Below are 22,706 nucleotides of genomic sequence, written 5' to 3'. Positions count from 1 at the left end.
TACTGTGTCCCACCAAAAAACTAAAGGGAACATTCATGTATCCTAACACAATTCCTCACCCATATGCTCAAAGGCTACTGCAGGGAGCCCACCCGGGGAACTGTGTCAGTCCCCCCTGTGGTATCTTCATGCCTTACTGTCTATTCTACAGTGTTTTCAAAAAAAGAAGGCTACAAACTCCCAGAATATAAGTCCTTAATGTATTTTATGTTGCGGACCATTTGCAACACACTTGGATCTTGAGTGGACCGAACCAATGAAACTATACGATAAATGTCCAAAAAAGCGTTATGCCCTCCTTCATTATTCTGAAGCTGTATAGTGGGCCGAATTGGAGTCCTTGCTGGGCTGATTCTGGTCCCTGGGCCTCATGTTTGACACCCTTGACCTTACAGTAATGACAATTTTTGCTTTTGGCTATCATTAAATTTGCTAAAATTCATTATTCTGCACAGCAATGCCTGTTTTTGCTGTGGCGCCGTATGAAAATGAGACACCAACTGCCTTTGGGAAGCAGCAGCTGTAAACTTGAAGTTATTTTTGTGTGTCTGTGCAACTCCAGCTCTTATTACGCCGCGATGCATGCGTATAAAGAATGATGAGGCAGGCCAAAATGAAGCGTGCCCTCTTGACTGCACACGTGTCCTATAATCACAGAGAAGTGTTTGCAGCAGTATTGTGTTACTCCGGTTGTGTGGCAGCAGGTCCTAGCAGCCTCCCACGCACACTCAGGAACCTTTAAAGTGACACACACGTCATGTGAGCGACTCGTCTCACAAAATGTTCTGGTGCGTGTGTGCGTCTGCATAGCACAGACTAAAATGACTGTTGGATTTACATTTGCAGGAATGTGCTTTCCAACATGTGTGTGTTTGCTTGTGTGCGTGTGTACACTTTGTCTTCTGCTGAAGCTGTGTATCTCGGCATGCTTCAGCAGTCTGCGTCTGTGTGAGTTGGGTATTCCAGTAATGATCGCGCTTCAACTCAGGCTCCATTACAATGACGCATCAGTGTAGCTTTAAATGCTTGTTACCATGGAAACAGGCAGCCGGCATACAAGTCTGATACTCAGACAATGGTCTCTCTCTCTCTCTTTCGTGCTCTTTATGTCACTTTCGGCCTCCCTCCACCCTGCTGCTCTACCCCTCTGTCTGGCTTTCACAGCATCTTCCCATTCTTTCTGTTTCTTGCCTTGATTTTCATTCATTCACATCACTCTAACACCCCCCCCCGCCTTTTCCCGCTTTTCATTCAGTCCAACGTTTTTACCTCTCGCTCATTTTATTCACGTCAACCTTGTCGCGATGCCTCACATCTCTCGCCTCTCTTCTTCCATCGCCTACCTGTTTGTCGCATCATCTTCCTCACCTCTTTCTCTTCATCCACCTCGCCCTACTCGTGCTTCATCACCTTTGATTCCCTCTGTCTCCATCTCCTCTTTTTGGCCATGTTTTCTTTCCTTTGCTGTAAGCTCTGTTTGCAGTTATACAGCAAAGCTCTGATGCGCAAACAAACACAAACACACAGACAAACAAGAGCCTCCCAGATATATTCGCTATAGCACACAAGTTATAAAAAAACAAGGTTTTCTGTGTCCATGATAGCTGGCTCATATATCGACTTAAACTACATGTAAATTAAGAGGCCAAAGTCACAGGGAGCATAATATATAGCAAGTTGTTAAGCTATGATTGTGCTGATTTTTGGATTTTAAGGGTGACTGTACCTTGTATCCCATAGAAAATTTTTATTTTTTGTTTACTTTATTTAAAAAGTGAAAATATTAATTGGCAGAAGGGTATATAATACAAATGTGCCAGATTTAGCCATGCAGGCTAATTTCCATCTGGCATCCCCACCAAGTCGATGGTGTTAAATGTCAAAAACAGTAACACACACACACACTTAAACATCACGTCTTACCTTGCCAAAGCTGCCCTTGCCCAGCACCATGAGGAAGTTAAAGTCAGACAACTTCATGCGGTCTTGGTTGCCATTGGAGTCGAACCGGGATGCGGCGTTGGCTGACTTCCCTTCTGTGTTCTTCCCCGGACCAATTTTAGCCCTCTAGATGGGGGTGAGAGAAAATAAAGGAGAAATTAGGCAAAACAAATTGGCACCCGAAATCCAGGATTTCATAGTGAGCTAATATTTTTTTAAAATGTCAGGATGAGGATGTTGGTGTTATTGAGCCATCTGGACTTAATTAAGAAGTGCTTTTTGTAGCATTTTAATGTTAATGAATACTATTAATAATTTTGAAAACACTTGCATAATTGCCATAAACAAAGATCAAATCAGAGACAGATTAGTAAGCATGACTATAAGAGCTAACAACTGAGAATTAAAGATCTGCTCTTAATGGTTTATATGATTTATAACCGTAATTACATAATATGGACCAGTCACAGTAGCTCTAGTTTTCTGGAAACTTCCAGGAGATGGCTGTCGTGGCTTCCTGGTGATTGCATAGAATGCTTTTTGCATTCACTATAACAAGTTACTGGTCGCTCAGAACATGCGACACCCTCAACCCCAGGTCACCAAACAATTAGGTCCGACTCTGAAGATGTTTTTATACCTGCAGTGTTTACTCTGTTTAAATTGATATCTGGTTTGTTTTCCCCCTTGGTGTGTTTCACTTGTGCAGGTGTGAACACGGTAATCGCACTTGGGTGTGGACCAAAACGACCGCACTGAGACCTTTTAGATGGTTTGGTTCCAAATGAACTTTAATGCAGTTTATCTATGGTGTGAATGTGATCTGACCTCGATCCAAACCAACTACCGGGTGTACGTTTCAAGTCTGAGCTAAAAACTTCCTGGAGCCATGCATGCTCTGTACTCTGGGATGTAGGAGGTAGTATAGATGTCCAAACGTCTGTATGAGCTAGCAACTAGCCGTGGAATGAACATTCTCCATGTTCATGCTTGTAGTATTCCAGAACACAGAACATTCTTCCTGTATTTACTTTTGTTGCTCCCGGCCCAGACACAGCTGGCCAATAAGCAGACTCATCTAGTAAGTGGTGATGCATTTTGGTTTGCTTAGAGTTCACTTGGATTTTTCTCTCTGCAAAAAGAAAACAAACCATGGGGAAAAGCTACAAGTTCACAAACTCATCAACTGATTCAATCCAGAGTAAACGAACTGTAGGTGTGAAAACGCCCTGAGACTGACCATTGTGAGAGTCTGGACAGGCTGGGGATGGTTTGCCTCACATAGTTGTGTCTGATCTCCCTTATCAGGGCAGCAACGGAGTGGCAGTTCTTTGCCAGATCATTATTGCAGTCTTTGTGGTAACCTTTAGGATCTCTAGTGTTTCTCCTATTCCTTTGCTTCAAGTTATAAACCTGTTTTTCCTGTGCTACTTTAGTTTAGTCTTACTGTCTCCAGACCCATGAAACCATATTTGGAAGAATTACAAACCTTAAGCTTCCTGGAGTAACCCACCTGGCTTCCCCACTCACCTGCCTGCCTGCAATCTCGTCTCCCCATCTTGGCCTCTCTTGGTAACCCCTCTGTTCCCTCTTGCACAACAGTGTGACGAGTAAGCACCATTTGCTTTTCCCTTTGTTTAATTTAGTTACAGCAGCTCCTTTATTTCTAACTCAGTTTTTTCCCTCTTTTAGATCATCCCACTAAATCTGCACCAGTCGTGCCTCACTAACTTTAATTTGTTGATTCACTGTAAATAAAATCCCTTTCAATGTCCTCCATTTCTGTGAGTCTGCTCCTTGGGGCCACGTTTTCCCTCTTTCTGATAACTATGCTTGGTGAAATTTCCTCTGAATGAAGGAGGTAATGTGAATATATTTGAGATTTTCCCTGATTTATCACATTTAATCTCTGTATTATCATGAACAGATTGCATGTAATTGCTAAATTGACCCCATTCAGTCACAACTGGTAGCAGACTGATTCTTGTTGCCAGCTTATTGTCATTTTATTGCTGTCTTGGTGCAACAAAGATTGTGAGTTCATTGCACGCACTCACAGTAATTGTGATCGTGTCACGGTTTTACGGGGCGATCGTGGCTCAAGAGTTGGCAGTTCGTCTTGTAATCGGAAGGTTGCCGGTTCGAGCCCCGGCTCGTTGTCCTTGGGCAAGACACTTCACCCGTTGCCTACTGGTGGTGGTCAGAGGGCCCGGTGGCGACTAAGTAAAGCATTTACGGTTTCAGTGACATGTATCACTGTTTTCCTTTGTCTGACTGCAAAATTAAAACACAGTGTGGCAAAAAGACTTCTACATAGTGCTCATGTGTAAAGTATGATATTTGTTTGTGTTTGCATTTGCAGCCTTTACTGGCAAAAACCAGAAAGATCGTTTTTATCTTTTTTTTTCAGTTTATATAAAAACCACTAAGCGCACACAAATAATTACTGACTTTAAGATACTGAAGCCCCAGACGTAAACATAACTCCATGCCTTTAAATTTTACTGTGAAACAATCAAAATGTGTTGAAAGACAGAAATCTTTCTCGTTGTGTTTCGTTTATCATTTATTCTGTTTCATTTTCACCTTCATCTTTATAGATTTGGCCTTTGTCTCTAACTTTCCATTTGTTCGTGTGTATCAGCAGCTGTCAGTCCTCTGCTCGCTTTTCATTTCTAACCATCTCTCTGTCTCGACCTTGTCATTCCCTCTCGTCTTATCTCCCTTGTAAGAATTTTAATCGTATTCTCTACTTTGTTAAGCCGCGCTTCAGTTTTAAAATGCTCTTAGTATATTAATCTTAATTAATACATGCCTCCTCGCTCAGAAACAGAGGTACAGGCAGAGCACATCTAATCTTTTTCCAATCTTATCTTAAACTGATGATCCACACTGACGGTCTCTGCACTTTTTGTCCTGTGCCGCTGCAGTAATTTCCTCACTGCCACTGCTCTGCGGCTCCCTGCACTGCGTGTGGTGCACGCCATACAGTTCTCAGCTCATCAATGGATAAAAGCCTCTATCTGTCTCCATCTGTTGTCACGCAAACACACACAGACACACAAACAAGCGGGAACAGTCAAGGTGTTTGCGAGCAGCGGAGCATGCTGAAGGCAAAGCCTGCAGAGTAATGCCGCTCTCTCGCACTAACTCTGTCTAAAGCAGGAATGTCAAACTCGTTTTATACAGCGGGCTACATACAGCCCACTTTGATCTTATGTGGGCCGAACTGGTGAAACTCCAATTTCTGTCAGTGTAAAAGGTTTAACTACGCATTCAATCAATGAGAGACCTTAATGTAAGACAAAGAAGAGCAATTGTAACATTATGTCTCAGGTTTTCTACATGGTAAAGAAATGCTGCTGTAGTAAATGAAAGAAATCTGTCAGCATGACTCTTTGAGCTTAGATTGGAAGAATGTGTGTAAATCTATAACCGAATTACTTTGCTGTACTGTCAATGTCCATGAGGTTTAAAACTACAGTTAAAAGACCAAAATCTATGCCCTCCTTTACATTTTCCAAAGCCTGCCAGCGGGCCAGATTGGGGTCTTTGTCAGGCTGATTCTGGCACGCAGGCCTTATGTTTGACGCTAAAGCCATGCAGATGATGAAAGACCACCAGACAAATGCTGAATGCAAACAGAAGGATGTCATTAAAGGTCCTCAGAACTGAAACCCCACCCCCCAAAACTCTGTGCCCTCTTAATTACAAGTAGATTTGGGTACTGGCTGAGTACAATAAGGCTGGGACAAAATACTGATGCACCAATATATTTTACTGCCTTCTCTGATGACACAATTATCAATATAGTGGTGCCAAATTAGATCAGAACATGTGCCGAAGAGCGTTTACCAATATCACACAGGAAGAAGGAACTCAAAAAGGCAAAGTATCGGACACGGTAAAATAAAGTGTTATTACGTCTTGATTTCCACCCCTAAAATACATTTAAAGCACTTGTTAGTGATGTGGTTTTCCTACTCTAAAAGTTACAGTTACCACATGGTACCAATGTGTGTTGCAGAAACTCCTTTGAAATCAATTGATATCAGTCCGTGACACCAGGCAAACACTGCTCCCCCAAATATCAGTGGTGACGCTGAAGTCCCAGCTGTCTTCCAACAAGCTGTTCTAGATGCTTTTCCCACACATTTACAGTGAACTGTAAACCGAATGTAATCATCATACAGGAAAATGAGAGCAAATTTATCGTAAAAGTCAAATCACCTTCTCCTTCATATCTTATTCTGAGTTTCATCGTGTGTGTGAGATGGAGGCATCTGTGTCTTTCTTTCTCATTGCAACCTCTCTGAAGGCTTCACCCCAGAGGTTGAATTCAAGCTTGTGTGGACGCGCATGTTTCTGTGTGTGCGTGTGTGACATCTGGCCCCCCCCTACCCCCACCCCCCGAGAATTTGTCTCAGTAAACGTCTGAGGAGCGTGACCTTGAGGAGACATGGGAAAGAAATACAGATTAAAATAAAGATAATCACAAGGCAGGCTGCAAAGGTGACAGCGGACAAAACAGATAAGTCAAGGAGGGAGAGGGAAGCTGAATGAGGACAGGGAGGAGGAACGCTGAGAGAAAGGAAGGATAGAAGGCAGGGATAGCTTCCCTATGAAGCCAACATTCAAACAATTAGCCATAAAGAATACTGCAGCGCACTTACACTAAACTTGTGATTGTTAAAATAAAGGCGCAATCAAGAAGATTATAGCAAAACTATCTAATGAAGGGAAAATCTCTTTTTTGTAATCGTTCAGCATGCAAGGTCCGATCCATTAACAGTTTTCTAGCTCTTGTGAACTCATCTCTCCTTGTGCGTGTCAGCCAGCAGCTCTAAACCCACTCGCCTGCAATTCACCTCTCAGGTTTGCAAACCCTGCCTCTCTCCTCCCCGCCAGCTCAGCCACAGACCTCCGGGGCACGCCACTCGCCTGGAACTTTCCACTCTACACTTCCCTCCACAATCAACCTTCTAAACTCTGATTCTGTGTCCTGCATTTTTAGTTCACCGTTTCTTGGTCAAAACCTTAAAAGTTTTATCCCCCTACACTCATGTCGGCCATCAACAGAGGAAACTGTTTTATCCCCCAGTGTCTGTGTACAGACACGAGAGTGATGCCAATCTTCTTATCAATTAGAAGAAAACGCCCATACACATGTCACCTACAGTACTGTGTAAAAGTCTTCATTTCTTCAACTTCATTTCTACAAATTCTGCTTCTTAGGAGCCAGACTTTGTAGAAATTTTTTTACGTAGTCTTGAGCAATTGTTCTCCAGGCTTTCTGAAGCTCTTTCAAAGTTTTTTATTTTCTGTTAAGCCACTTAACTATGAGCCATGAGTCATTCAAGAATAAAAAAAGCCCCTAACTCAGGGGATGACCCAGCATTGTGTCTACACACAACAAAGAACCAATTGTAAATAGTGTCTTTCCTTTGTTACTAGTAGCCACAAAAATACATCATTTGTTTCCATTTCTTCACTTGAACCTGCCAAAAACCATGCCAGTGGTAATGCAGCTTCACAGACATAAAAAGTAATATTTTTGCACCATCAGGATTAGCTAGAATCAGAAAAATGAGTGGATCTCAGTATGGTGTGCAGCATGTCTCTAAAAAATTTAAGGAAACTGTACAAGTTGAGAACAATAGAAGCGTCAGACCTGAAAAAAAAAATTTAATGCATGAAAAAATTGGGGGTGGGGTTAAAGACCTTTGGACAAGACTGTATTTCAAACAAACTGTGTACTTTTCATCTTCTTTTTTTTTAACATGCCCTGCAAGAACATTTTCCTAAACTGTGACAGAAGCAAATTTGCTACTAACATCACTATTTTAACACATTCACAAAAAGTCTTTCAGGTTTGTGGCTGAGTGTCACAAAGACAGAAGGAGGCGAGTAAAAGAGAGAGAGAGAGAAAAAACAAAGTGGTTATCCTCAACACTGCCAAATGAATGGGCCTACTGGTCAGCTGTTACTCACACACACACACGCACGCACACACGCGCGAGCGCACGCACACACACACACACTGGGCCTGCAGTGTGCCAGACCGGATGGTGCTATAAGTGTGCCTGCCAACTGCTAACAGTTCTCCCAGAGTGGCCCTCACTCAGACACACACAGATGCATACTCCTCACACACATGCACACACACACACGCACGCACACAGGTAACCCTTTAATCACCTGCACTGTACGTCAACTTTTAAGATTTTAATGCACACACACCTCAAATTTCTGCCGTAGCTCCTCGTTGCCCTCCTCCCCCTCCGGAGGGACGGGTACATTGAAGTACTCGCCTTCTTCCTGGGAGAGCAGCTTAAACCTAAAGTGAGAGAATATTTCCAGTCAAATCAATTCCCAATTAGTTTATACAACTGGGGTGTTTAACTGCTGCCATTAACTGAAGCTGCTGACAGTTACTGCACCAATTTAAGGGCCTAAAGAATAATCAGGCCATTATTTACCAATTCATTCCCCTTCATGGTATTTTAACAAAGCCTGAGATGGGCTCAAAACACAGTGGAGACGCTTATCGTCCCACAAAATCAATACTATATAGTTTTCACATTTTTAAATAGCAAATCATTTGTGCTTGGCCTTTATAGATGCAGGGAAACAGATCCCTGCTCTTTACTTTCTTTGCTGTTAGGAAATATGCCTCCTCAGCCAGTTAGACTGTCAGAGCTGAGCTGTGTTTCAAGCAGTTACGTCTCATGCCACAGTTATTTTTGTTAAAATCGTTCTTCATTTTCCTGTTTTGGCAGTGATGAAGCATAAGTAGATAATATAACTGGCTTGTTCCCTATTCTCTGAACCACTTGTGCAAGATTTTAATCGATGTTAAAAAATGACATGGGAAACAGATATGAAGTGACACTGTTGTTTATCAGGAGCTACCTTTCTGGTTTCTGTACTCCACTTACTAGCAAAAATCTGCCCTTTAAGCAGCAAGGTGGAGCTGTTACCGAAATTAACACATGATAACAAGCTGGTCATGGTTGCTTATCTCATAATAAACACTTATTAATGACAGCCAGTATGTTTGCATACTGATGGAGTTTGTGCTAGCTCCTTCAGACTGCCAACAATATATAAAAGGTATCACCAAAACTTTGAATCCTATAATGAACTCATATTCTTACATGTGTACATTTACAGTGCTGTGCTAAAGTCTCAGGCTGCCCCTCATTTCTTTATATTTTTTTTAGGAAAATGGGAAATTTATTGAAACATGTGCAATCACATGTGGAAATAGTGTGTATATAAGACAAAAACAGAGTTAGTACATTTCCGATTAGGCTTCGGATTAGGCTGCATCTCTGTGTCAGGTCTCTGCTGGATTTTTTCCCCATTTCTTAAGGACATAACTTTCATCTGCTGATAGTCATGTGTTGTAGATAGTTTTTAGGACTGCTACTTCTTCCTTTGTCCTCTACTTGTCCAGTTTCCTCAAATTTCTTTAGGGACATACTGCACACTGTGCTGAGTGCCAAGTTTGCAGCTAATAGCACTCTGGGAATCACCCTGTTGGTGCAAAAATATTGTTTTATGTGTCAAACTTTGACATATTTTTTAGTTTCAAGTAAAGAAATTGGAATACAATTGTCCTATGAGACAGGCTGCTAGTAACAAAGCACCTAAAGATGCTATTATACGGCTCTTTGCTAATTATGAATGCCTTTTTTATGCCTTAATGACTCTTAGGTCAGCATTAAGTAGTTCAATAAAGAAAAATACTGGACTGAAGGTGGGTGAAAAACCAGCCAATGTCCAATGAAAAACCTTAGAAGAGCTTCAGGAAATCAGAAGAAAGTGTGTCTCCTTGGATACAGAATAATAAAAAAAAAAATCAGGGGTGGCTCAAGACTTCTGCACAGTAATGTACACACTGTACATATCTGCAAACTATTATTAGGACACAAGTATGTTTTAGCATTATTTCAAATACCACAGTCTCATACAGAGCTTTAGCTTTACTCGCGCTCTGTATCTCCTCTCGCTAGCGAGTGTGAGGGCTGCTCGAAGACGGAATAGAGGAAAACTTGCACAGGTTCACTCTGAACATCAGGTTTTTAATGGCATCTTTCCACCTCCACCATTCCACCTCAAAACCTGGCATCTCATTAAAAACCCTGACAGGGCAGCGTCAGCAAAAAACAAAAGAGAGGAAGATGGATATAGAGACTGGGCTACAGATAGAAAGTGCAGGAGGGAGGGTGGTGGAGATAAAGAAGCAGAGATAAAGAGATGGGGGTAGAGTTGCTCTGGCGCTGAGTATAATCAGACTAAAAAGAGGAGCTCTAACTAAAGTATTTCTCCTACAGCGCATTAATGAACAAGGTCACCTTTCCCTCCTCCTCCTCTACCACCACAGTTTCTCTGCTTCATGCCTCTCTACGCCCTCTTCTATTCCTCCTTTTTTTCATCTCACCATCCATCCACCCCTTGTTTCTGGAGCTCCGAGATGCCAAAGGACAGTGATCCCATGAAGTCATTGCGGCTGGTCAGGTCCCAGTCCCACATCTCCACTGACAGACGGCGGTCCTTATCGTATTCTTTCAGGTGGCTGCGAGAGAAGGAAGGACAAACAACAGTTGATGGCTGAGAGTGATAACTGTAGGTGTGGTTATTGTCAAAGGTTTCAGTTTTAAAGACACACGGGAGCAGTGTTGAATTCATTCTTTTTCATCTTCCACATTTATTCCTGGGATCATTCCTCTGATAAGGTATCAGGAAAGCTTTCCATCTTTCTTCTGTGCATACTTTTTTCTTTCTTTTAGACACATTGATAGAAATGATAGCATTTCAGAGTGAACATCTGCACTTCCACAGTAAATTCAACATGCCTTATTAAGTAAGTCACTGGAGCCAACTTTGGCAGACGACCCCAAAAGCAAGGTTTTACAAAAATGAGGCGCCAGATGTTTTTAACTGAGCGCCAGCGGTTACACATGCTTGGAAAGACGAGCATAATGCGACGCGGTCTCAGATCATTGCACTGAGCGAGTGAGGAGAAGACAAAAAAGAGATAAAGGGACACAGGAAAGACAGGCTGATAAATAAATAAGATAGCCTCACACTTGGCGTGATAAAGTCTTACAATTTAAAGGTCTCGTTCCAGGTGGGGTTGAGGCAGCACTTTATGGTCTTGGTCTTCTGTTTACTCTCGCTGCGGGGATCCGGGATCAGTTTAAGCTTCACATAAGGGTCTGACAGACCGTTGGGGTCCATGGGAACCAGATTCCTGGCCTCTTTGACTGAAGGGAGAAATAAAAAGAAACAAGATGTGTGAGGGGAGAGAAGGGAAGAAAAAAAGAGAATAGACACTAATTTAAAAGCAGCATTGAAAGTTTTAATTTATAAACCTTTCTTTAGGAGAAGTACTCTGCACAACACTGAGACAGAAAATACACAAGCGTGTAAGAAACCACAGCTTTAATATGAAGGTGAACTATTTCTACATATAAATGTAACTAAATGTAGCTAAAAGAACTTTAATGATCACTCTCATAAAACAAGCTGAATTAGGAATGGTGGGAATTTATGAATATAAATGAATGCGGACATAATTTTAATTATTATTATTCTTAAAACTTAAAATAAAGAACAAATATGTTTATTCAAATTTAATTTTTGACTAACTTTTAAGGACACACCACCTGGTTTTAGCCAAATATTTATAATCCCATATATCTGCACTCACTTTTCTCCTGCCTCGTATGAATTTTCCTGCTTGGTGAAGCTGAAGCAAATATGCATTTGTTTTTATTTTTAAAGTGATGAATGAGCTGACATTGCTTTAAATAGAATTACTGCCTGGCAGTGAATACCCATGCCAACCAATCTATTGGTTGTTTTAGTTGTATTGCATCCACGCTGGTTCATAAGAGAAACTTTATTATTCATGCTTGGTCAATAAAGCAGATTTTGACAGAACAATGGTTCAAATTTGGATGTTGCTGCAAACAGGCTACAAATTCTACGTGCTTTACACACGTCTTCAAGCCTGCAGCAGGAAAGCTCTACAACCATTTCAGGGTGGGTGCTATGTGAAATATGGTCAGAACTGTGGCAGGAGTTTCCGCAGAACACTCATAATGTCAGAGCAACTTTTTGGATATAAATGGTCATCATTTCATTTAATCCCATCAGACATTTTTATAAAATTCATGTCATAATTACCAAACAGATTTAAACGGAGCATACGAAGTCGAGGCCAAAAGCAGTAGCTTTTATTACTGACCCTGTAAATAATCAGTAATAAATGATTTTGCAAAATTAAAGGAATTTTGCTTAACACGTTGCTCACATATTGCATACCCAAGTTGGGTTTAGCCACCTTAAAAAAACTTGCAGTCACTCCATCTTTTAGACCAAGTTAACAGTTCAACTTCAACCTTTATTTATTTCCAGACATTGTGTTTCAGAGAATGCGTACTTGTTTTAGCAGTTTTGTCCTACTCGTTACTGCAATTCAGTCAAATAAGAGCCTTAGATTGGAAACCAAAACTCTGCCCTGAAATCAACAAATTAAATTTCGGCATGCTTAACCTAACTATACAGGAGGCTACAGCCTTGAGGTTAACAGAGTCTGTCTGTAATGACCGTGTAGACCGATGAAGGTTGCCAGTTCCAACACTAATCCCTCTTATGTGGCTGTTTGTTATTGGGCTGTAATTGTATTCCAGTGGTGTAAAATCCCCCGCGGTCAGAGTGTGGGTTAAATTGCATGTGCGCACAGTTACAGTTCCCGGTCAAGTTGTGAGGTCACATCCAATTACCAAAAGCGGGGCTGCTGTGTCTTAGGCAGCCCATTAGGAAAGCAGTTGACACACAAAAGCACACGAGACCTTTGTCACTGCACATGCAACACACACAGAAAACAAATGTGTTTGGTTAGAGCGCTGTCATTTTGGTTGTGGACCTCCTGGCAAAACATGATAAACTAAGGTGTTATGTGCAATATTTCATCTACACTGCTTTCAGGGCAAGCGATCACATCCTGTTAAAATTAAATATAAAGAAAACAGATAAGCACTTTCATTCCATTCATCGATCTCACAGGACTCTATGCTTTACTAGTTGTTCCCAGTGATTGCCTTATCGTAAAGTCCTGCTGTGTCTAACCTTTGCATTAGTTACTTCCTGTTTAATTTTGGTATTCCCTTTTCTCTTGTGCTTTGTATTCATTATTACTTCCTCCCCTGTGATTGTGTCGGTTGTGTCTCGGTTGTGTGAGAGTATAAATCGTGCTGTCTTTTCCTTGCTCTTTGTCAGGTTGTCTGTATGGATTTGTTTTGGACTTTTGACCTATAAAGTAGGGCTGTTCCATATAACGATATATATCGGATGATGATATAAAAACGTCTATCGTTTCATTTTACGCTATCGTTTGTTTCCTGGTGTCATAAAATAAACTGTTTACAGCAATATTTTTTCATGGTTTCGATGGTCACTGTAGTGGCTATATTAATTTATTAAAGTTCTCTCTTTCTCTTATATTTAATATAACAACTAGGGCTGGGTATCGTCACTGATTTCTAGAATCGATTCGATCCACGATTCAATTCAATTCTATTCGATTCGATTTGAATCTGGGAAATTTTGACAGTCAGAAATATTATAATTCGGATCAGTACATTTACATATTTTTGTATCTATAAAAACGAAGCTGACACACGCAAGACTTTATCAAAGGTGTGAGCATCACAGCAGATGCCTTTGTGTCAAAGTAGCTGAAGATAAAACACAGAAAAACATGAAGGTGATTTTCCTGGCCTGGGATTTTATAAAAATAATCTGCAGTACATCAAAAACGAAAGAAAATCATTAATCAACATATGAACATTACCTCTGATGTTACAGAGGTTGTGCGTTTTGCATTTTGCATAATTTTAAAAAGTTTAAATTTGTCCAGTATTGAACGGCAGAAATTAGGTTTTCTTTTCGGAAGTAAGTAAAAGGAAAAACAGCGGCCGACAGTGCTGTAAACAACGGTAGACTTGTGCGTAACAAGCAAGCGAATAATGAAGAAAACAGATTTTTAGACGGGAAACTGTTCAAGTATACTGAGAGAGAGAGAGAGAGAGAGAGAGAGCTGTGCATGATGTGTGATTTTATTGTGGTGGAAGCAAAACAGCAAAAGTCCATGACGATGCTGCTGGTTCGGTCAATATTGTTTGGAGAGAGATCAAACTAACAGCTTTAGAATCAGCGCAAAAAGGACGTGAAAACAAAGCGCGGACCTGCCGACAGATCAGAATCAGCGAGCTGTCGGCTTTCAGCCCCAACTGTGTCCTTGCCGTCGGTGAGAAAGGTGACATCTCACTGATTCTGATCCGCGGGTCCCGCTGTGTGCTTAAGTCTTTGTGCAGATCAGTGTTCCTGCTCTCATTTACTGTTTTAGCTGTTTGGTGGTTGTTGAAATTTTGTGAGGTTTCACCTGAGATTCTGGCATTTCGGGAAAAATAAATTTATATTAAAAAATCGATCCTGGATTTTAATGAATCGATTTCACGTTATCCAAGCCAGAATCGATTTTAATCGATAAATCGATTATAAAAACCCACCCCTAATAACCACACTATGGACGACAAGCGCCTGTTTTTACGTGTTGTCCTTAGCAACAATGACAGTAAAACCATCGCGTGGCTCCGATGTCCGCTTGTTTGTTTTCCACGTAAACCTTTCACAATAAAGCTCAAGATCCTGTTGAGACTTTTCAAAATAAACTGAATCAAGTGAAAGAGTATGCAGAGAGTTTACGGATGAGAAGAAAAAAAAGGAGCCATCAGGTGCTAAAAAATAAAACTTAGACTCAAACTTTGAAAGAAACTGGTGACCATTACAACTTATGTCTAAATGTATAGTTTCATGCATCGGTTAAAACACTCGACTCCAGGTACACGACGCCCAGCTGGAAAAACTTCACACAAGTCGAGTTGCCCGAGATTCACAGAATTTACAGAAAATGTTACATTTTTGTGATTTATATTGTTGTCAGGACGATAAATGTCTTATATCGAGATATGAGATTTTTGCCATAGCGCACAGCCCTACTATAAAGGTGCATTTAAAGGACTACATGTACATCTTATATTGCCATTTTCTGACAATGGGTCTTTACCCAGATAGGAGACATACTAATTTTGCCTATTTTATTCACTTACAGCACAGTTGTTGCACCAGCAGATGTAGGATGAGCCAGATGTGGCTCAAATGTCACAGCACATCTCATATCTGGCCTTTTATAAGTTGGACCTCTGGCTGAGCTGAGGCAGCCAGATTCACCCTGGGCAAAGACAAATGTGGCCCATAAAAGAAGTGCATAACTTTGCCACTTTTAAGCCAAACATTTATTGCAATCTGGGTTGAGCGTGTGAATTTTAGCAGACTCAGTAGCGGCTTTGATCTCCCAGTGCAGCACAGAAGAATTTGTGCTATTTAACGAGTGGAGGGCGAGAGAAAAAGTAGCATGCACTGCGACTTATTTTAGCTAAATTTGGTGAAAGGTCTGTTTGCATACTGACAAAAAGTGTTGCACACTGTTACTCAATAATCCTTTGGGGGACGTGCAGCATAGCCAGAGGAGAAACTAGAGCAGCTTGCCAGTGAACTCACAGTGTGAGAAAAACCTCAAAGATGTCAGAGAGATGAAGTCTTCATGCTCTTTAACCATTACTCTACACTAAACTCCAGGAGGTTAACCACAGCACACAGCCATTGGCCAGCATTAAGCCCTCAGTGAAGCAGCTCAATAAATATTAGATGATGCCCGTTAAAGTGACCATCAAATGCAGGTCGAGGAGGAGAGCTGTAAAGAGGGTAGCATGCCAAAGAGTCTCAAAGGACACTTACAGTAAAGACGTGCCGTTTTTATAGAAGTGAATGGACCTGTTTGTGTATGCACAGGTGAGAAATTCTTGCTTGCATCCAGTGTGTGCTAACTGAAAGGCACATGTACGGGTCTGTGTTTGTGTGTGAGGGGCAGGCAGAGGTGATAAGAGTGCAGTTACAGCAGAATACTACATGTGAAGTGCTGCGTGGGTGTTGGCTGTGCCCCTTTTCCCCTGTGAAGCAGCTTCATAGGATGGTAAGTAGGATTACTGGGTTATATCCACCTTCTTCTTGCTTGCAAAAGCTTTTCTGAGAATGTCATCCGGTGGATGTTGACAGTGTTCAGTCTGGGATGCCTGAACAGATGACAACAATAATAACCCAAAGTCTGAAGAGTCTAGATATTTAACATCTTATCTGAGCCTCACAAAGCAGGAAATAATGTGCTGTGGCTCTGTGGTTTTCCCAGACAGGCATTGCTACTCCCACCTGTACTTCCAAATGCCTGCAGTGTCACCTGACCCACGTTTTCTCTCTGCTCTTGATTGGCTGCTGATTTTCAGCTAATGAATTATGCAATATACCGTACATGCTTGAAGATATCCATCTGTCCCTGGTTCAGTTTCAGTATATTGACTATTTTTAAAAACAAAAATCAAAAACATAGTCATGTTTTGGGACAAGCCTACTTCCTTTGCGCCCCCCTCCTGCTCCTGTGATCTACACCTATATGTCTATTCATTCATCTGTTTTCTTAATTGCTCATCCAGTTCTTGGTTGTGGACAGGGTTAGGGTTAGCAAAAGGGGGGTCACATCCTATGTCAGGTCTAATGCAGAGAGACAGACAACTATTTAAGCCCACATTCACACACCTACAGCCAGTTTAGTCTCACCAATTGACATAAAATGTCTTCGGACTGTAGGAGGAAGCTGGAATATCTGGACAGAACCCACACCTCCCCTTTTCATTCTCTGATTTAAATTAGACTTTAGTAAAAGCGTCTAATGTAAATGCTGCAACATTCCTTGTTTGTGTTGCATCAAGTTTTTATTCCCAGCTCCTGAGCAGTTAGAAGGCCATTTCACTAAACAACTGGCCAGCTATGCACTGATTGGAGAGGAGCTGGAAAGGGTTTGAACTTTATTGCAGTTCTCCTCAGTCTTTGTAGTTATATACCAATACATCCCACCTTTCAGAACAGCTAGAGACACACAACAGGCTGTATAAAAGAGGTAAATGATCCCCTACCTCACTATTAGGCAGCTTGGGTGGAGTACCAAAGACAGAGGGCACCTTTTAGTGTCCCACTGAATTCTCCCTGCTGGAGGCTGACGCCCCCCCCCATCTCCATGTGCACTGTACTGCCAGTGACCTGAGCTCTAATCTGACTATGAAAGAGGCCGGAGGTGAATTAAAATTGATTATTAAAGTGTCACTTTACGCCAATGTCAATTGCTTTGATTAAATCCACAACCCAATTGCACTTCTCAGCGTAGCAGCTGTTTTCACCAGATCCCGCTACATTAAGCTGTAAAATAATTCCTAGTGGTTCTGCAATTCATTCTCAGTGGTGGCATTTCCCCCCACCTCTACCTCACTGCATAGAGGGTATACGCCAATCATAGCTCCACACTGACCCCTGTGGACAAAAGCAAGCACTACTCCTCCAAATCTTCCTTTTACTATAATCTGCAAAACACAACCACAAGTTATATGCACATTAACATAAAAATCAGTTTATGTGAAAGACCGAAATCTAAATGAGACTAAACTTCATGGTAAATAGCTTTAGTTAATGTACTTTGACATTTTCTACCATCTAGCTCAACTATCATCTGCTCTGGTTTGCAGCACCAGTGAATGTTTAGCCTTTTCTGCTGTCTTAGCAGTCTGCATGTGATAAGTCTGCTCTCTTATCATTTCCCAGAGTAACCACCACTTAATGATCAGTCTACGAGCGTGGGAATCTGAAAGAGAGAACAGAGGAGGGGAATCTGCGGAGGAATTAAACCCAGCAAGAGCCAATAAAGGGAAAATATCCTACATGCAAAAATAACAGGCCTATGAATGTGCTGTTACAAGTTCTCGCTAACATTTATGGAATATTTAGTGAGGACACTGTTTGTTTTCATGGGTCCAATCAATAACTGCAGCAAAATGCCTGGATGCATTTGTAGATCAGGAAGAAGTCAGCCACCATTTATTTATGCTTTGTAAGGAGATGCACTGCCAAAAACTACTTTACAAACTCTTTGCTTTTACAGAGCTGGAGGAACAACAAAAAATAAGAGATGAAGCAAACTGAAGACTCGGCATGGCTTAGGAAACAACAGGAGTTTTATGGCTTAAGATTTGAGATAGGATATCTTATGAGATGCTTATTCATATGCTGAAGTTTAGATGAAAACACAAGGACAAAAAAAGGGAAGAAAACTGCACATTAATTATCACTACGTCACCTGCTGCTCGAGTATGAACTGTGACACATCTGAAGCTGGAGCAGGTTTATGCAGCCGAGTTTAGGAACTCACATCACACAGGTGGAGTACGGATCCTCAATAAAGTTATTTTTTCGTTTGAGGCAAAGCTGTGATTATCAGGGTAATGAAAAACGTTAATGTAAATCTCTGCAGCCACCTGCAGGTCATAAAAGGCACTGCGGATCAATGTAACGACGTTTCTCTCCACTTTTCCAATTTTTTTTCAGTTAAATAGACAGAAACATTGTTCCAAGAATGATGTGAGCATACAGTGTAGTGAATAGTATATCTCTTTGAAACAACACTTGCTTAAATGATACAACATGAATGTCTACATATTGTACTGACATGCATACTAACATTTGCCACGATAACCATTTTTATATGTGCACGACATGAGAGCCATCACTTAATTTACAGTAAAGATTTTTGTAGTTTTTAATAACTTATATTTCACAAATAAAACATTCCTCTGAGTTGTTGAGAAAAAAAACAGTTTAACCAGATGAATTTATTAATAATTAATATTTCATATTTTTGAAAGCTTGGCAGATAGTGATTTCTCTGAGCAGCACCCTGCTTTTTTATTTATTCTTTGGCTGCCAGACATGACCGAGCGAAGCAGGTGAAATTTCTGACTGCCAAATACATAAACATGGTTTCACAAACATTTTTCACTACTGTGCAAATGTCAGTGGTACGCGTAACGTCTGGCAGGCAAATAAAAAAAATCAGACAAACCGAAGAACAAATGGAAACACAGTCCACAACACACTGGAATTGACTCAACTTGCTTACCCAGTGTATCCCATCATCGTTTCAATATATTTAACCCAGAGAGAGCGCTAGCTTTGCCTGAATGCACTGGTTAAATCACAGTGTGAAGGACGGCTCAGTGCATGAAGCGACTTCATAGGGGACACATAAATTAAGTCAGCTGACGGAGGAATGCTAAATAGTCATGATATCAATGAAAAGTGAGACTATTAACGTACTGATATGCGACACACTGCAATCTGAATCTGAAAATGTAACAAATGTAACGTAAAAAACTGAATTAATTAACAATTAATGAATCCGTTTTTTCCTTTATTCTAACACCAGATTGATGACTTGATGCCAAATGACCACGAGAGCAGGGAGATTGCAGTTGTTATCATCATCCCTAATATTGCATCACTCTAATAGTTTTCTAGGTTGTGGTGTGGTTAAGCACTAGAGTCCAGCATCTGATAGAGTTGCCAAATGACCTTTTTAATCACTGACAGCATCTCGTGAGTTTTGGACCTCGGGATAACACTTCACAGAAATGAGGCCGTGTTCTCACTAGCTGAGTCGAGAATGGTAAATGATTTCATGTTCAGTCACACCTCAGTCTGCCCAGAAATAATACCAGTAACTGCAGTGGGGCTACTTGGACATAGCGCCATTATAATGGTAATAAATATAAATAAAGCACTTTAAATGGTTAATAAATAACCAAACAGAACATGTAAAGATCATCTTGGAAAAGCAAAACGTGTTCAGATCACAATTCTGAGCTGACAGTATAGGCTTTGAAAAAAAAGTCCAACTTTAGATCTGAAATAAACATGTTTGCAGCCAGGTTCAAATACGGTAAAGCTTTTGGTCTGTATATTTCAACAACTGAACGAAAGATGATTTCTTAAAATATTCAATTAGAATGGAAGAGAATAGCCTTTTAGTTTCACCGCACATACAACGAAATTGTGGGTGCTCCACACCAACTGTGCGTGGAATAAAAGACGCCATCAAACATGCAGATCCATCAGCTGTGGCAACTCCTCGGCAAAAAGAGAGCAAATATCATAAGTGTGTAACCCAGTTATGGTGATTGAAATTCTAGTATTTTATTAGCGTGTCACTGAGCACTCATTTACAAGAATGTGTGTCTGTGTGAGGCATTCACACAGTCCATGTCTGCAATTTGCTAACCGAGCCTGTGGGCATTAGCCGATAACTCGTCCAAATGTGGTCACGTGTGGATCCAAAAATCCAAGATGGCCGTAGTCCTAAAATTGAGGCTTCCAAAATTTTATTCCACAAACTATTTTTATACATAGTCTGATTGAAGCAAACCTGCTTCTATTAAGTATATTGTGTTAATTTTCAAAGATACACACTGACTGTACTCCAGGCTCATTTTCCTTTCACAGAGGAAACATCGGTGTATCTGAATAAATTATTACATTATTACAGACCAAAGTGTGTGGCACTTTCCTCTAATGAAAGTGGAAATGAATGCAGACCAAACGAGAGTGATTTCTAAGCGTGAGCTCATATTTCAGTTCCATCCTTCATCTTTGCCAACAGCAGAGGGAGACAGAAGACCGGTATTCTCAAACTTTAAAATGACAAGCAAGCCGGAGGACTGCACAGGTGTGTGTAGGCTGTAAACGTGTGTATGCTTCTGGAATATACTTACTGGTAACAGTGAGAACATTGGTCTTAACCTCGGCGGTGATCTGGATGCGACCTCTCCTCTCAGTGTGGTCTGTGCCACACAGGCTTGGCACGTTGGCCACACATCGCTTATGGATGTTCATCATACAGTCTGAAAAATACATATTCACACACACCCACAGATATGTTTGTAATGTTATGCAAGAGTATTATTCATAGTGATATGTGTGCCATAAAATGATTACATACTACTGCATGTCCTCCTTCACTACATCCATGAAGTTTCTTTGTGGTCTTCCTCTTTTCTTCCTGCCTACATATCCAGCACCTTTCCCCAATATAGTCACCATCCCTCCCCTTTAATAACATTAAGGTATGAATAATGTTCTACCTAATTATACCTTTTGTACATCCCTCTGTGTGAGCATACCACCTAAATACTGTACAATCTAAATATGGATGGTACAATCGTAAGGCTGCAGTATGCGATACATGCATAAATGGGCGGCGGGTGTACTACATACGGTCACATCTCATTCCCTGGTGTATGAGGCCATAGAGTAGGGAGCCACAGTGGTCACAGAAGGTGGGGCTGGAGTAGGTGTGGATCTTAAACTTGTGCTTTGACCTCGGGTCCTGAAGAGCAAAGGACAAAAACAGAGAATTAAACACTTTTTCACTACAAATTAAACATTTCTTTAATGATTGTGTTGTTCAGCTGTTTAACTGTGCACCGTTCAACCGCTTAAAAACAAACAAACAAAAAAACTGAATGAATGAAGCTTTGCCTGTTCCTCTCCTCCTCCATCTGTTTGATATTCTCCTTTTATCACCAGCATTCATCTTAGTCTCTCTCTCTGACTTTCCACTTTCCACTGCTCTGAATGGTAATGGTGCATTCAGGGGAAAGTTTTGACAGGCGGGGTTTACATACGGGCACCTGCACTGTAATCTGATCAAAATACATTTCCTCTGAATTTCTTTGTTGGCATCAATTTAGAAAGGCTACGAAGGATGCACATCCATGTGTGTCTGTAGGCAACAACAGTGACGCAAAAAGTTTGCATGAAGTCAGCCTCCCGTGACATCTGTTAAAGTCGAATGAATAGCAGAGACAGCGTACGGCTACGGCTACTTGCTGTCTGTGCAGGTCTGCTGCGCACAGTTGTGTTGGGTTAGTGTTACTTCAAAGGACATTACACAAACACGTGTCTAAGTGTGTAAACAGATTGATGACCTAACCACACAGGTAAGTCAAGCACACAGATCTGGGTGTGGCTCCGATGATGGAAGAACATCAATAACAGAATCAGAATAATTTATAGTCACATGGTCACAGTTGCTACAAGACCATAAGAACAGTAGCTGAATAAACTAAATTAAATGTTACAATATATTACAAAGTTACAAAATATAGCAAAATAAAATATACAGATTGCTCAACTATAAATATCCCAGGATATAACACAAATGTAAATGGTTGAAATGAAAACGCCTCTCTTCTCAGACTGTACGTGATATTAAGTGTGTGCACTGAACGATCTCCTGTGACTGGACAGCACGTCATGGAGCATTGTCCTTATCTTGGACAACATCTGCCTCTCCATCTCCACCTTAACAGAGTCCAGTTCCATCCCCGCAACCTTACTGGCCCTCCGGATCAGTTTATTGAGTTTGCTGGCATCTGCACCCAGACTAAAAAAAAGGGAAAAACTGTCACTTATCTGCAATTTGGTCATTTTGTCCTTTTGACAGTAATTATGTGCTTTGAACTGACAAAAAAATGGATGCCATTACTTTTTATGGACGTTCAGAACTGAATCATAACTGGGGCGGAAACACGGCTATTTCTGCCTAATGTGTGTGACACCTGCAACCACACCTGGATCTAAGCACTGTGATGGGAATGATGGCTACTGAGAGGCTGTTTATTGTTACACACACACACACACACACACACACACACACACACACACACACACACACACACACACACACACACACACAC

The 22,706-nt window shown here is 41.1% G+C and overlaps 1 protein-coding gene across 2 annotated transcripts in view; it reads right to left on the bottom strand.

Moving 5' to 3' along the window:
• The window catches only part of prkcbb (protein kinase C, beta b), a 103,241-nt gene that overhangs the window by 42,292 nt on the left and 38,243 nt on the right, over window positions 1-22,706 (bottom strand). For both annotated transcript variants that reach the window (XM_005943606.3, XM_014340507.2), the window contains exons 4-9: window positions 21,223-21,334; window positions 20,721-20,849; window positions 11,057-11,213; window positions 10,388-10,522; window positions 8,182-8,278; window positions 1,924-2,067 (exon numbers count right to left, since the gene is read on the bottom strand). In XM_005943606.3, the coding sequence (XP_005943668.1) occupies window positions 1,924-2,067; window positions 8,182-8,278; window positions 10,388-10,522; window positions 11,057-11,213; window positions 20,721-20,849; window positions 21,223-21,334 (774 nt within the window). The remainder of the gene's footprint in view (window positions 1-1,923; window positions 2,068-8,181; window positions 8,279-10,387; window positions 10,523-11,056; window positions 11,214-20,720; window positions 20,850-21,222; window positions 21,335-22,706) is intronic.

This window comes from Haplochromis burtoni, unplaced genomic scaffold (assembly GCF_018398535.1).
Source record: "Haplochromis burtoni strain Fernald_Lab_line unplaced genomic scaffold, NCSU_Asbu1 Contig_379, whole genome shotgun sequence".
In the NCBI taxonomy this organism is placed as follows: domain Eukaryota; kingdom Metazoa; phylum Chordata; class Actinopteri; order Cichliformes; family Cichlidae; genus Haplochromis; species Haplochromis burtoni.
This window is presented reverse-complemented; position numbering and strand designations above follow the sequence as displayed.